The 12,699-nt window shown below is 38.3% G+C and overlaps 1 protein-coding gene and 1 non-coding gene across 2 annotated transcripts in view; one reads left to right on the forward strand and one right to left on the reverse strand.

Annotated features, from left to right (window-relative positions):
- The window catches only part of hsf2 (heat shock transcription factor 2), a 38,058-nt gene extending 26,650 nt beyond the window's left edge, over positions 1-11,408 (reverse strand). Inside the window, exons 1-2 of the mRNA XM_028797786.2 lie at positions 11,349-11,408; positions 11,164-11,257 (exon numbers count right to left, since the gene is read on the reverse strand). Coding sequence (XP_028653619.1) covers positions 11,164-11,256 — 93 coding nt within the window. The 5' untranslated portion in view covers position 11,257; positions 11,349-11,408. The remainder of the gene's footprint in view (positions 1-11,163; positions 11,258-11,348) is intronic.
- trnal-uaa (transfer RNA leucine (anticodon UAA)) lies at positions 8,624-8,706 on the forward strand. Its single transcript has one exon. It is a non-coding gene; the product is annotated as a tRNA-Leu (tRNA).
- Positions 11,409-12,699: the final 1,291 nt, after the last annotated feature.

A 12,699-nucleotide genomic window follows, 5' to 3' on the forward strand; every position in this document is an offset into this window, starting at 1 on the left:
AACTAACTCTTACAAGCCCTGCAGCCAGCTAACCAACTGGCATCTGACAGTTCGCTGGTGTGGTGGTCAAATGTGACAATAGCTCAGCAAAACATCCAAGAAAATTGTTAGATTAACTGGCTTCTTTGCTCTTTTTCAGTTCACAATGCTTACTTCCTTACATATAGCTTTTCAAAGCAGACTCGCCCATATTCCCCAAACATCAAATGTCTTATGTATATAGTAATAGAACCTAGCCATATGTTTATTTGATTTGTCTTGAAGCCAGTCTTAGTCAGCATTTTCCAACCATTTCTAGTTAACTGTACACATTCCTGTCATTTTGACTGGTTGATAAATCACAGTGACACATCTAACATACACCAGATAATTTACCCTGCTAACTATTTACCACTTAACACTAACTCAAGACTAATAACTCAATGTGCAGGCAAACAGCTACTACATATCTATATGTATACCAGTATACCATAAAATATCAAGGACTTTTCAGTACTGGATTTTGCTTGTTAAATTTTTCAAGACTTTCCAGGTGTTCCAGCAGCCGTACGTACCCAGTATTTCCTTCCTTGCTCCCAATGCTACCACCTGAACTAGATTAAAGAGGGTTTGAGAATGTTACAGTCTATCTTTAAAGACAATTTTACGATAAATATTAAATCTCAAGTTAGCAGCAGTTAATTCAAATAACCATATTAATCTTAAATGCACCTCCCTTTTGTTTTGCTTTTCACTTTGTTGTACACTGATGAACCCATATCAGGAATTTGGTGTCATATATACTCCATTAAAACACAAGATTAAACATTTTTCTTGGCCATCTTCTACAAAAAAAAAACAGTAAGTAACAGACAAGCTATTTTGGAGTAAACCATTTCTTTAAACCTTACAGATATTAAGGAAACCAAAAAAAAAAAAAAATTACATTGCACAAAATATGTCCATTGCCACTACTGTTGCACTGGGGAAGTCTCCAATACTCCCTTAATGTAATGCCATTTTTCCATCCAAGACATATTCCCTTAAGTGCTGAAGCGCCCAGATGTTTAAAATTGGACAAGGCACCCCCATCATTTCCACCAATCCTTAATTAAACAATGCACCAATTTATAGAGCTGTAAAAAACATTTATATTTACTACTTAGCAGCCATTTCTCTAATGTGAGCCTTTTTAAAAAAAAGTCAACATAATTACGTCAACATCTTGAGGACTATTTGGGAACAAGTGATGAATTCTGTATCCTTGTCCTGCAACACCACAAGTTAAGAAGAGCTCAGAACAATATGCGAGCTACAGTGCAACAAAAAACAAAAAAGTATGTGAACCCTTTGGGAATAACTATGTATAAATTGATCTTAAAATACTATCCTATCTTCTTCCATGTTACAATCATGAACACAGAGTCTGGTTTAACCAATATTGTATTCTTGTATATATTGAATAATTTAAAGCATTTACACAGTGTAAACTGTACAAAGTAGGTGAACTTTGTGTATTGTCTTCCCACTGCACAACAGGAACTGTAACCTTTATGCAAATTATGTTACATGAAAAGAAGAGTGATAGGGTGCAATAAGACAGTGTGTTCAGAAGTTTATAGGAGACCCCCCCCCCCCATTGCAGTGCACTGTGCAGCACCCCATGGTGGTGGCTATAAAGAATGATGCAGTGTGAAGTGCTGCACTCCATCTTCACCCATTACTCTCCATAATCCAAACCATTAACAGATTTGTAAGACTGCGCCCAGTACTTGTGGTCAACCACGCAGAACAATTTACTATCCAAGCTCCACTCATAACAGCTCCTAGTTAAACAAAATGTATATATACTGGAGGAGCAAACAAAAAACAGCTCCTGCAATGGAAATACTACAAAAGTTCCGGAGTTTCTAAAAAAAGTCCCAGGTTCCTGAAAACGTTCCTGTGATGAGAAAGTACCTAGCAATGATCTTGATCAATTTTATGTACTGCCTTTATTTTCTTTCTTCCATCTTGACTTACAGTAGGGCAAATCCCTGTAATTTCCTCAGATAACTTACACATTTTGACACCAATTGTGCAAAAAAATAGCATACAATTCCTTTCATGTTTAAATAGGAATTTTGGGGACTTGTTTATGCATTTATTAGTCAGAGCAGTGTCTGTATTAGGCACCTTAGACTGTTCAAAACTAACCTATATCATATCTTCAAAGTAGAGAGAGGTGGTGAGCTGTCAAACACTTGATGGTGACCAGCGTGAAGTGCCAAGTGGGCAGGCTTGGAAAAACAATATGGGTACTGAGGGTGTCTTGGGAACCACTGTGAATTAGGTATATTTAGAATGAGTTCAATACCTACTTCTATAGAAGTTTCTCCTGGTTAAGGATAGTGCTGGGCGGTATACCGGTTCATACCGAAAACCGATTTTTTTTATGATATGGATTTTTCTTATACCGCAACACCAGTTTAAATTGCCTAAACGACGTTCGGAACATGGCGCAGCGGGAAACTGTTCAAGTGGGGACCTTTTTCACTGCTACACCGCTAAACACAGATTTGTTGCACTAGGGCTCTTTTTCACTGCTACACCACCAAATAGTGGGCGGTAGCATAGGTATGCCGCGCGGTGAAAATGGACAGAGAGCATTCATTCCGAAACTGAACTAAAAGTTGAACATGATGAACAGAAGAACTTTTGCCGAAAAAAAGGAGTCACGTCCGTTGCCTGGAGATACTTTAGTTTTAAAGGGTCAGATGTGTAAATACTGTTTCTATACTACTGGATAATACTGCAAGCCAAGTTGTACTTGTTTTTGTACTTGCTAGTGTATGTTCTGCTTGTATTCATCCAGTGCTGGCGACTCGTTCAGAGATGGGCGCAACTCTGAATGGATGGCATAATTAAGCATGTATAACGAAGATATTTTAAAGTTCTGAACACTCCGTCGGCTAAGTTAATAACTAGTTTTAATTTCACAAAGAAGTTTATCGTGTGGTGATTGGTAATGTGGAGAAAGAAAAAGGAAAGATAGGAACTGGGGTTTTGCTAGAGAGCAGGAATATCATGAAGTGAATGGATTCTGTGCGGTGATTGCTGCAGGCGCCTGCTCTTAGTGCGGAGGAAGTCAGTTTAAGAAGCGTAGTGATTAACGACTGGGTCGGGGAACACTTAACACAAAGTATCTCAAGTGCTGCATTAACTTGTGATGGGGTTTGAGAAAATCTAGTAAATTAAACATTGATTTTAGGATGAAGTTTAGTTTACAACATTCTACTTTAATTATAAAATAAACTATGAGAATAAAGTGGAAATGTCGACTTTAATCTTGACATAGTCAACATGTCAAATTTATTTCCGACATATAGGTTGTTTTTTTTCTTCCGTGTCCATATTTTTTTTTCTTCACAGTGGCCCTAATGCGCTTCCATAGGGCTATACCACAAACAGCATTATAAATGCAAGTTGCAGTTTTTATTATTTATGTATATAGCTTAGCTTGAAGCAAGGTCCATATTAATGCAGTTTGCCTAAATGATGGTACAGTTGGTAAGAGGTCATCACCAAGTTGCATTTGTTTTATTTTATTTTAATTTGGTGAATACTGTGTAATGCACCTGGGCTTGAAGCTTTGAAGTAATGGTGCAACTATCATTAATACTATTATGTATTTTTTTGTTATTATTTATTAGTTTAAATATTATGCAGTTTAATGATGGTAAAATTGTTTAAAAAGTCACTTTAACGTGTCAGTGGACAGAGATTGTTAACATTAACAGAAAGTGTAGTTGGTTTACAAAAAATATTTACTATTTATTCCTTTTCTAAGACGTGTTCAGTGCAATCCAACTTTTGACAAACACCTCTGGATATTTTACGAAGTCTAAATGCCTCTTTGGATGGTTGAAAATATGTTGTCAAAATCATAGTTTAAGCTTTTGCAAAAATTTGTTCAATTAAAAGGTTCTATATTTTGACTGCATCTGTCATGCAATGTGCTTCCTTCTCTTTAGTGCCACCCCCTTGAAAACTATCACTTTATGGGGCCATGCAAACCTGGATTAATACTTGTGTGCACATTAAAATGTCTTTTTGTACAATGTACAATTCTCATAACAGTCTAATAGGTTATTCTTAGCCAGTCTACTGCAGTAATTGCAGTGGAAAATGTGGTTAACATCCACTCATGCATGGGGAAAAAAATGCCGTCTAATACCGTGAAACCGGCAGAATTTAGAAAAATACCGTGATATAGAATTTTGGTCATACCGCCCACCTCTAGTTAAGGATATAGAGTCTGAATGGACCCTGTTCAAGACCTCTGTAGTCTTGGAGTAATTGGAAAACTCACGGCAGCAACCCCAGGACCCACTGGTGGTGACCAGTGGTAAGGGAAGTGGTCAAGTAAGAATAAAACAGATTTCTGATAATGTCAACAATAAAAATTTGTCAACAAATATTCGTTTTGTCAAATTTTCATTTATATCTTCAAACAAGCCTACCACTGGAGGTTTGTGCGAGACTAATCTTTTTAAGCCTAGCTTCACCTTCATTTATATTAAAAAAACGGTGCTGTTGGAAAGGCAGAGGTTATTAGCACTCTAGATAGGAAGAAAGTCTGCTGGTATCTGCAAGTTATAATGAAGTGTGGAGCAGAGCAGAAAGTGGTGTGGTGAAGTTTGTAGTGCAATATGTTGTATAAACCTTATTGTCAGTCTTAAATACGAATTATAAGTTAGGTTAGGTTCTTTGAACCAGATATGCAAATTTTGTTTCTTCATCATAATTGAGACTGGTAAGAAAGGTCAGGTAGTTACAGTGTTTGCCCAAAGTACACCGATTGGCTAAAACATTGCTGAAATATTTAGTTATGCATAAACCACAGACTGCCAGAATGAAGGACAACATTCAGAAACAATAAGTTGGGAACGCATTTACGGTCACCCGAAGTACTTTACAGCAAGACTCCAGTAGGTTGGTACCAAATCTGAACATTAACTCAGCATAAAACTTCCATTTTCAGTACTAGTAGCTTTTTGACCTATTTTAAAAGTAATTTATATTCAATTAATAATTAGCATACTGAGCAGTGCTGCATGATCATAGCTCTGCAATAACATTTCATGGCCACAATTAACAGAAAGCCTACATTTCAGTCATCTGAAATAGATTTGTTCCATCTTTACAAATTTACACTGTTTTGTGAATATACAGATTTTGAAAGAAATTACATTATTCAAAACTGTATTACTTGCCTTAGTTTAAGCATTCTACCATGCCACCCAAAAAGAGCTAGCATTCAAATAATCTCCGACTTTGGTTGAAACAGAAAAATGTCATGGTGTGTGACTGTGAAGTGGAGCTGCTGAACTATGACAACTTGTCATATGTTCAAGGAGGAACTAAAACACATCTTGTGAAACACCCCATTTCTTACATTTCTCATTGACAGTGCCACGGATTCTGCGGTTATGGAAAAAGCACAATTGCATGTTGCCTTTGTAAATTTACAAAGTAGTTGCACCGAGAACTGGATACTAGCCTTAAAGACATTTCTCATGGCACAGTTAATTGTTTGCAGGCAGCTCTGGCTAGCATATTTCAGGAAATGGGATTTGCCAAGATGAGAGACTGGTGGGTTTCATATCAGACGGAGTATGCTGTCAGTTTAGGACAAAGGTCTTAGACTGGTTGTTAAATTGCAAAAAGGTAGCTGCCCATGGCTGGTAGGCATTCGTGGTCTTAATTATAGGCTGGAACTCTGCCCAATAGCTTTTTTCAGGGGAACATTTTTTTTTGAGAAATTAAGCAGTATCTTCTGCACTCTTTACTATTTGTATTTGAAGAGCCCAAAGAAATGGAGAGGGCAGAAGGAACCAAGCTATACCAGAGTGATGTGGCAAAGCCTGTCCACACTCATGGCAGCAGGTGGATTAGTCACAAACTGAAAGCATACAATGTGTTCTTGTTATCTTTTGCTGTAATTAGTTGGCCATATGAAAAATATGGTCAAGGAGAAAACTGCACTTGACACAGACCAAGCAAAAATTAAGGGGCATCCTGCAGTGCTTATGTTAATTAATTTGTTTCAACCAATTGCAAGGATTAGAGAAAGTCTGCATGATTACATCAACTTATTGCAGGCAGTTAAGTTCCCCAAAATCTGCAACGCTTATTTATACACGACCAGATTTCAGCAAAATCACTTCAGCTTCATAACTAATATCCTCAATTACTATGGCTACTCCTAATGCCAACCCAGAATGTCACGCCAGTAAAGCATCAGCTATTAAGTACGATGAGACAGCATAATGAGTTGTAACATTGGGGCATTACTTCTTTTATCATCATGTTGCTTATAGTGGTGCTACAAAGCTTGTGAATCCTTGAGAATATTCTGTTTCTGCATAACTATTACCTAAAATGTTTTCAGACGATTTTTACACAAGTCCTAAAATTAGATTGAGAATCCAATTAAATGATAAAAAAGCAGTGTTTTTGTATTTACTGAAGAAAATAATCCAATGTTGTTACTCGTTTTTTTTATATATTTGTTTATGAAAATTTATATGAACCTCTAAGATGATCAGTTCATTTGAAGACTAAATTAGAGTAAAGGGTTTCAATTAATGGGATGACAATCAGATGTGATACGCAAAGGCCCCGCTCCATTAAAAGAACAAATACAGGTTTGCAGAAGTGCATCATGCCTTAACCAAAAGGAGATTTCGGAAGACCTCAAGAAAAAAAAAAAAAGTTTAAAAAGGTTGATGATGCTCAGCAGGCTGGAGAAAAAAAAAAAAAAAAAAACATTTACAAAAAGTGTTAGGACTCCACTAGTCCACTGTCAGGCAGATCATGTAGAAATGGAGGAAATTAAACACCATTGTTGTCCTCCCTCAGGAGCAAGACACACAATATTGCAGAAGGTCACAAAGAACCCAGGATTGCCTTGGCTAATATCACTGTCCATGAATCCATCATTAGAAGAATACTGAACAACAATAGTGTGCATGATAGCACTGCAAGGCCAAAGCCACTACTTTTCAATAAGATTACTTCCCATCTAAAGTTTAAGACCATGTGAAGAAGCCAGAAAGCTACTGACAGAATGTTATGTTGACAGAGGAGTCCAAAATAGAACTTTATAGCTAAACTGAGAAATGTTATGTTTGTCAAAAAGCAAACACTGCATTCCAGCATAAGAACCTTAACCCAACTGTGAAACTTGGTGGTGGCAGTATCATGGCCTGTGCTGGCTTTGCCATCTCTGGAGCAGAACAGCCAGTCATTAACTTCTACAGGAAAATGGCAAGATATCTGTCCCAAGAACTAGCTGAAGAGAAAAGGGTTCATGCTGCAATACAGCAACCTTAAACACTCAAGTCACTCTACAAACGAATGGCTGAAGCAAAATAAATTTTGTGTGTTATGGAATGGCCAAGTCAAAGTTTTGATCTTTTTTTTTAAATATATAAAACAGAGTCGATGTATGTATGTGTGTATATATGTTTGTTTGCCATACAAATCTGCACCAGGCGTCCGATCACCACCAAACTGGTGATGGGGCTCCTTTGTGACTAGGAGGAGGTCCTGGGGTATGTTTGGTTGGGAAAAATGTTTGTGGTGAAGCGCAGGGCACTTTTTCACCAACACAACGTTCGGCCCACGTCCCTGTACTTAATCGACAAGATGGCCACACGTTGCAACAGACGTCAACGGCGACGCCATCTAGCGGCACGTTTGGTCCCTGTGCATCGCTCTTTACCAATGTTTCTTTAAATTGCCAAACGATGGCGGAAGTGTCCAAGTATGAGAACGCCGACTGCTTTCATCAGGTGATGGGGAACTGCCGTATGGATGTAAAACGTGAACGACCCAGTGCGCGTGACTGGCTTTCCATATTTCTGGTGCTATCTGTTCGCTTTCCGACTCATAATACGATTTCAGTCTTGGTCTTTCTGACTGACTGGTGCTATTTGTTCGCTTTCCCACGTATTGTAAATAATGTACATTCATCTCACTGTGGTGCTTATTCCGTACGTAATACCATGTAACACATGATTGTCCTGGTTTTTGCCAATATACCCATCCCACCGAAAAAAAGACTTAGAATTAGAAAGTCCACTTCCGATGCCAGAAAAAAAGTCTATTTCAAGGGCTTCTGAAACATTGCGCAAGACTTGAAGATGTTTTCATACCAAGAGTTCCTCTGATTCTGAATGATTTACCCTTTGAATCTTCAAACAGCTACAATTTCATGTTCGTTTGGCTTTTGCTATGTCAATTAATAAGGCTCAAGGGCAATCACTGCAAGTTAGACGCATCAATTTGGAAGATCCATGCTTTTCACATGGACAACTCTATGTAGCATGTTCTACAGTGGGCAATCCTCAGAATTTGTTCATTTTCACACCACAAGGCAAAACAAAAAATATTGTGTATCCAAAGGCTCTGGAATGACCACTTATATTACCTATTACAATAAAATATCAATCAGAAAACTGTTCTATTTCTATGTTCTGTTTCTTTCATTTAGGAAATTCACCGGTTATAGATTCCCGGGCAACACCAGGTACTCCTGCTACTAATCCTATAAAAATGTTGTGGACATACATACATACATACATACATACATACATAAACCAGGATGGCCGAGTGGTTAAGGCGTTGGACTTAAGATCCAATGGACGAATGTCTACGTGGGTTCGAACCCCACTCCTGGTAATATACCTTTTACACAGTCCATGCAGGTGGTGCAGTGGTAGCGCTGCCGATTTGCAGTAAGGAGATTGTGGGTTCACTTCCCAGGTCCTCCCTGCATGGAGAGCGCTTGGAGTAGTGAGAAAACCACTATATAAATGCAAAGAATTATTACATACACTCTATATAAAACAGTGAATGACTGCTGTGAAGACTGAAAACTGAAACTGCAGCTAAAAGTCATAACAAACATGAAACAAGTATAGTTACCTTGCATTATTGTGAATAAATGTTCTGAACAGATTAAATGTTTTTTCAGTGGATAGATAAATCACAATTTTGTAAATACAAAAAAGAAAAGTGATAATAGATTTTGGGCAATTGGTCCAGAATTTGATGAGAAAGCAGCAGTACTGGTCACATCATGCTTTAAGATAAGGTGCTGTTTAAAGTTAATTTTGTTGTCATAAACAAATTATACATTTAAAATTCACATCACAAATTGTACCACCAAAGCTTTGTCACTTTAAAGCAAACCATTTTCTGAAATGATAATTATTAGGTGCATCCAGATGAAACAATTCAATCACCTTTTTTTTTTTTTTTTTTTTTTTTTAAATATAAAGATTAATTACAAACAAAGGGAACAGCAACAGCAATGTCATGTTGTAGTATTTGTTCATTCCAAAATGCCCCAAATGCCACCAGAACAAAAAATGAAGAACACTGGCACACTGCAGGCAGGCAGGCTTCAGTAGACTGGCAGAGCAGATTACTATCCAAGATCCAAAGGGCCCACAAAGCTGACTGATCCATCTGAGTAACCGTTTCAGATATGTAATCTTTACTGCAACTTTAAATCACAGATGGACAAAATGTCCATGTTAGTGACATGAGAGTGATGGACAGGATACCATGCAATTGGCCTTGGTGCAAGGTGACACATCAGTGGCATTAAAGTCATACCTGCTATGTTTTCAGGTATTTCAAACCACATACATCTGATGTGGTCACAAGTGCCGTAACGTATACCAGTGTGGATGTGCGATCTTAGCCTGCTTTCTTTCCTGACCTTAACCACAAAGAGCTACTTTGGGATGTTCTGAATCGCAATATCTGGAGATGTGACCTTTTTCTTTATGCCAATGTTTATCAATGTCATCATCCCATTCTTCTGCAGGAATGATATATCATCGCTAGCTGCACACTGCTAAATTAATTGGCTCTGTGTGTTGTGTCAAGCAGTAATGCCTGCAAGAGACTGAAAAAGAGTTGCTTTTTTGGTGTAATTTCTGTTGGGAGTACAGTGTTGCCATCCCCAAATTATTATTTTGTTTCACATATAAATTAGTGCACAAACAGTCAGAATTGCAAGTTGTTCAGGGAGAAGTTTTTTTTCAAGCAAATACAGCAGGAATTAATAAATCAAGTCTCTTCCAAAAAACAGTACACTTGGACGTTAAAAACTTAAGTCGATCTCAAAAAATCTGAATGATCCTTTAAAATGTGACGATTTGGGGGAGAAGTAAGGGAAGAGGGAGTGGGAAAAAACCCCAACAACAACAACACAAGGGGGTTGTGGGCTAGCTGTACATTATCAATAGATCTCCCACTTTTCAGATTTCAAAGTCAAACAAACTTTTTTCTGTTGGGAGGATAACAACTCTCAACCCATTTTTACATTACATGGTTGCTTACGCCGTGTAACGATGATCACTTGTAAATAAAGGAAATACTACAATAAAACATTTACACTAATATGGTCTTTTAATACGGAATAAAGGTGCAAGAAGATGTCTATTCTTAAAATGACGTGGTGTGTTATCAAATTTTACTTGACCACGGGAGATCGACATAATTTTCTAGGGGATAGGCCACAAATCTCACATAAAATAGGCCTCCTCGATACTTCACTATTCCATATAGATTGAACACAGCATCATCTGTTAGGCATCCCGTTTTCGCGGCTAACGTAGAACGCAAACCCGGTAACCAATAATGACGTTTGCCGTTTCCGAGGGCAACAATAAAGGAGGAGTTAAGGGGCTTTTCACTACCCGCCCCTTCGTGTACTTGAAAATTAACACTGATATACAAAAGTAGAGAAATCTGCAGCCGACATCTCAGATCAATGACCATTTCAGAATAAAAACACAAGACCTGTAGAAAACGTCAGCTCACTTGGGGGAAAAACTACACATCTCCTCTCATTCATAGCCGTACAGCAAATCGACTTAGTTTTAAATTAAGCGTCCATTGTATTTGCTGGGACGCAATACTAATCGAAAAACACTGTGCAGCGAAACTTACAAGTCAAAGATTCAACATGCTATAAAACGCATATTCAGTTCTAATAAATATCACTTTAAACAAATGATCCCTACTAAGCTAACATATTCTTCGGCCTTTCAATGTCAGCCAATACAGGACAGGGAGTTGATCGTCTCCGACCCATGCGTCGCAAGATGAATACATATTTACCTGATTCCAACAGATAAACTCGTTAGTATCCGAATCTTCCACAAGGGTCCATAGCTTGGTTAAGAATGCTGGGACGTTTGAATTTTGCTTCATTCTGAGGGGAAAAAAATCACAAAAATGCAATCTTCGAACAATAAACCTCACAACCAAGTGCCCGCAACTCGAAAATGCGCTCTAGTACCCACCCCGTTGTTTGTCGTCACTCGCGCCATCGCGAGCACTGATTGGCTGCGCGTTCTGTTTATGTAACAAAAGCTCACGTGTTGAAGCAGCAAAGCACAGGCTGATTGAAGCCTAAACGTGCCGTTTTATAGGCCTGTCGTTTCTGATTGGAGGAGAGCAACAATTGCGTCACCGGCCTCTGCCCACGCTTAAAAAATTCTCTGTGTACAATATAAAGTAGCAAAAATGTGAAAAGTAAGAAAGTTTTGGAAATGTCTTTAACCGAGAAGTGTTGCTAAATACCACTAATTATGTCACAGGAGAATCAAGTTAAATGCTTTAGGTGAAACACTGTTGCCATGGCACCCGAAGGTGAACGTTATTCTCTTTGTCTGAATACTGAAATGGGTACATTCATTAATTCACACAAATAAGGCATTTGAAAGCGGTTGGGGTGGTTTCACACTAAGTGGATAATCATAGGCAACTCTGAGTGTAGATAATGCAAAATGGGAATGCGTCGGTATTTTTTGTATTACAGGACGTAGGCCTACGTGTAGAATTAAAGAAATGTAAACGTTTTTCATTAATTTTACTACGACATATTTTTCTCATGTAGCGTTTCATGTGTTTAAGTTAACTTTGCAAGTTTTTCATGTTTTAACAGTGGAAAGAGTGATCAGTTCTTTGGAATGCGCACTTTTGTCCGATCACAACCCGATCCAGTTGTTACCACCTCGCCAACGTTTAATAGGCAGGGTGAAACAGACACTCTCCAGCCGAGAAATTTAACGCTGTTTCATCTGATGGTTACATCTAGGCTACCGTAATGTTAAAATTGAAAGTGAATCCATTCTCAGAATGTCAGCTGGAACGTTATCAAACAACCAGTTGTAAACCTTTAAAGAACTGCCTGCCACGTGGCTTTGCTTTTAGGGCTGTAGGGGCGAGCTCAGCAGCCCTGTGAATTTGTGATGGAGGTGGATTATCTGAAGTGTTTTTAATCAAGGACCAGAAATATTGAAATTCTGACCACAAAAATGCTTTAATTTTTTAAGCAGCTTAACGTTTATTCACCTTCCTCTGCATCTTTATCCATAAGCACTTAAGCTTAGGTTTCTTCCCTCCTTCCTAAACAAAAGCAGTAAAAACATCATTGTAATATCCATCGATCCATTATCCAACCCGCTATATCCTAACACAGGGTCACGGGGGTCTGCTGGAGCCAATCCCAGCCAGCACATGGTGCAAGGCAGGAGCAAACCCCGGACAGGGCGTCAGCCCACTGTAGGACACACACACACACACACACCCAGCACACACATGTAAAAACTCAAACTTGTAAATCCCATTATGTCTAAAATAAAAGATAAT

The sequence above is a fragment of the Erpetoichthys calabaricus genome, chromosome 3 (assembly GCF_900747795.2).
Source record: "Erpetoichthys calabaricus chromosome 3, fErpCal1.3, whole genome shotgun sequence".
NCBI lineage: Eukaryota > Metazoa > Chordata > Cladistia > Polypteriformes > Polypteridae > Erpetoichthys > Erpetoichthys calabaricus.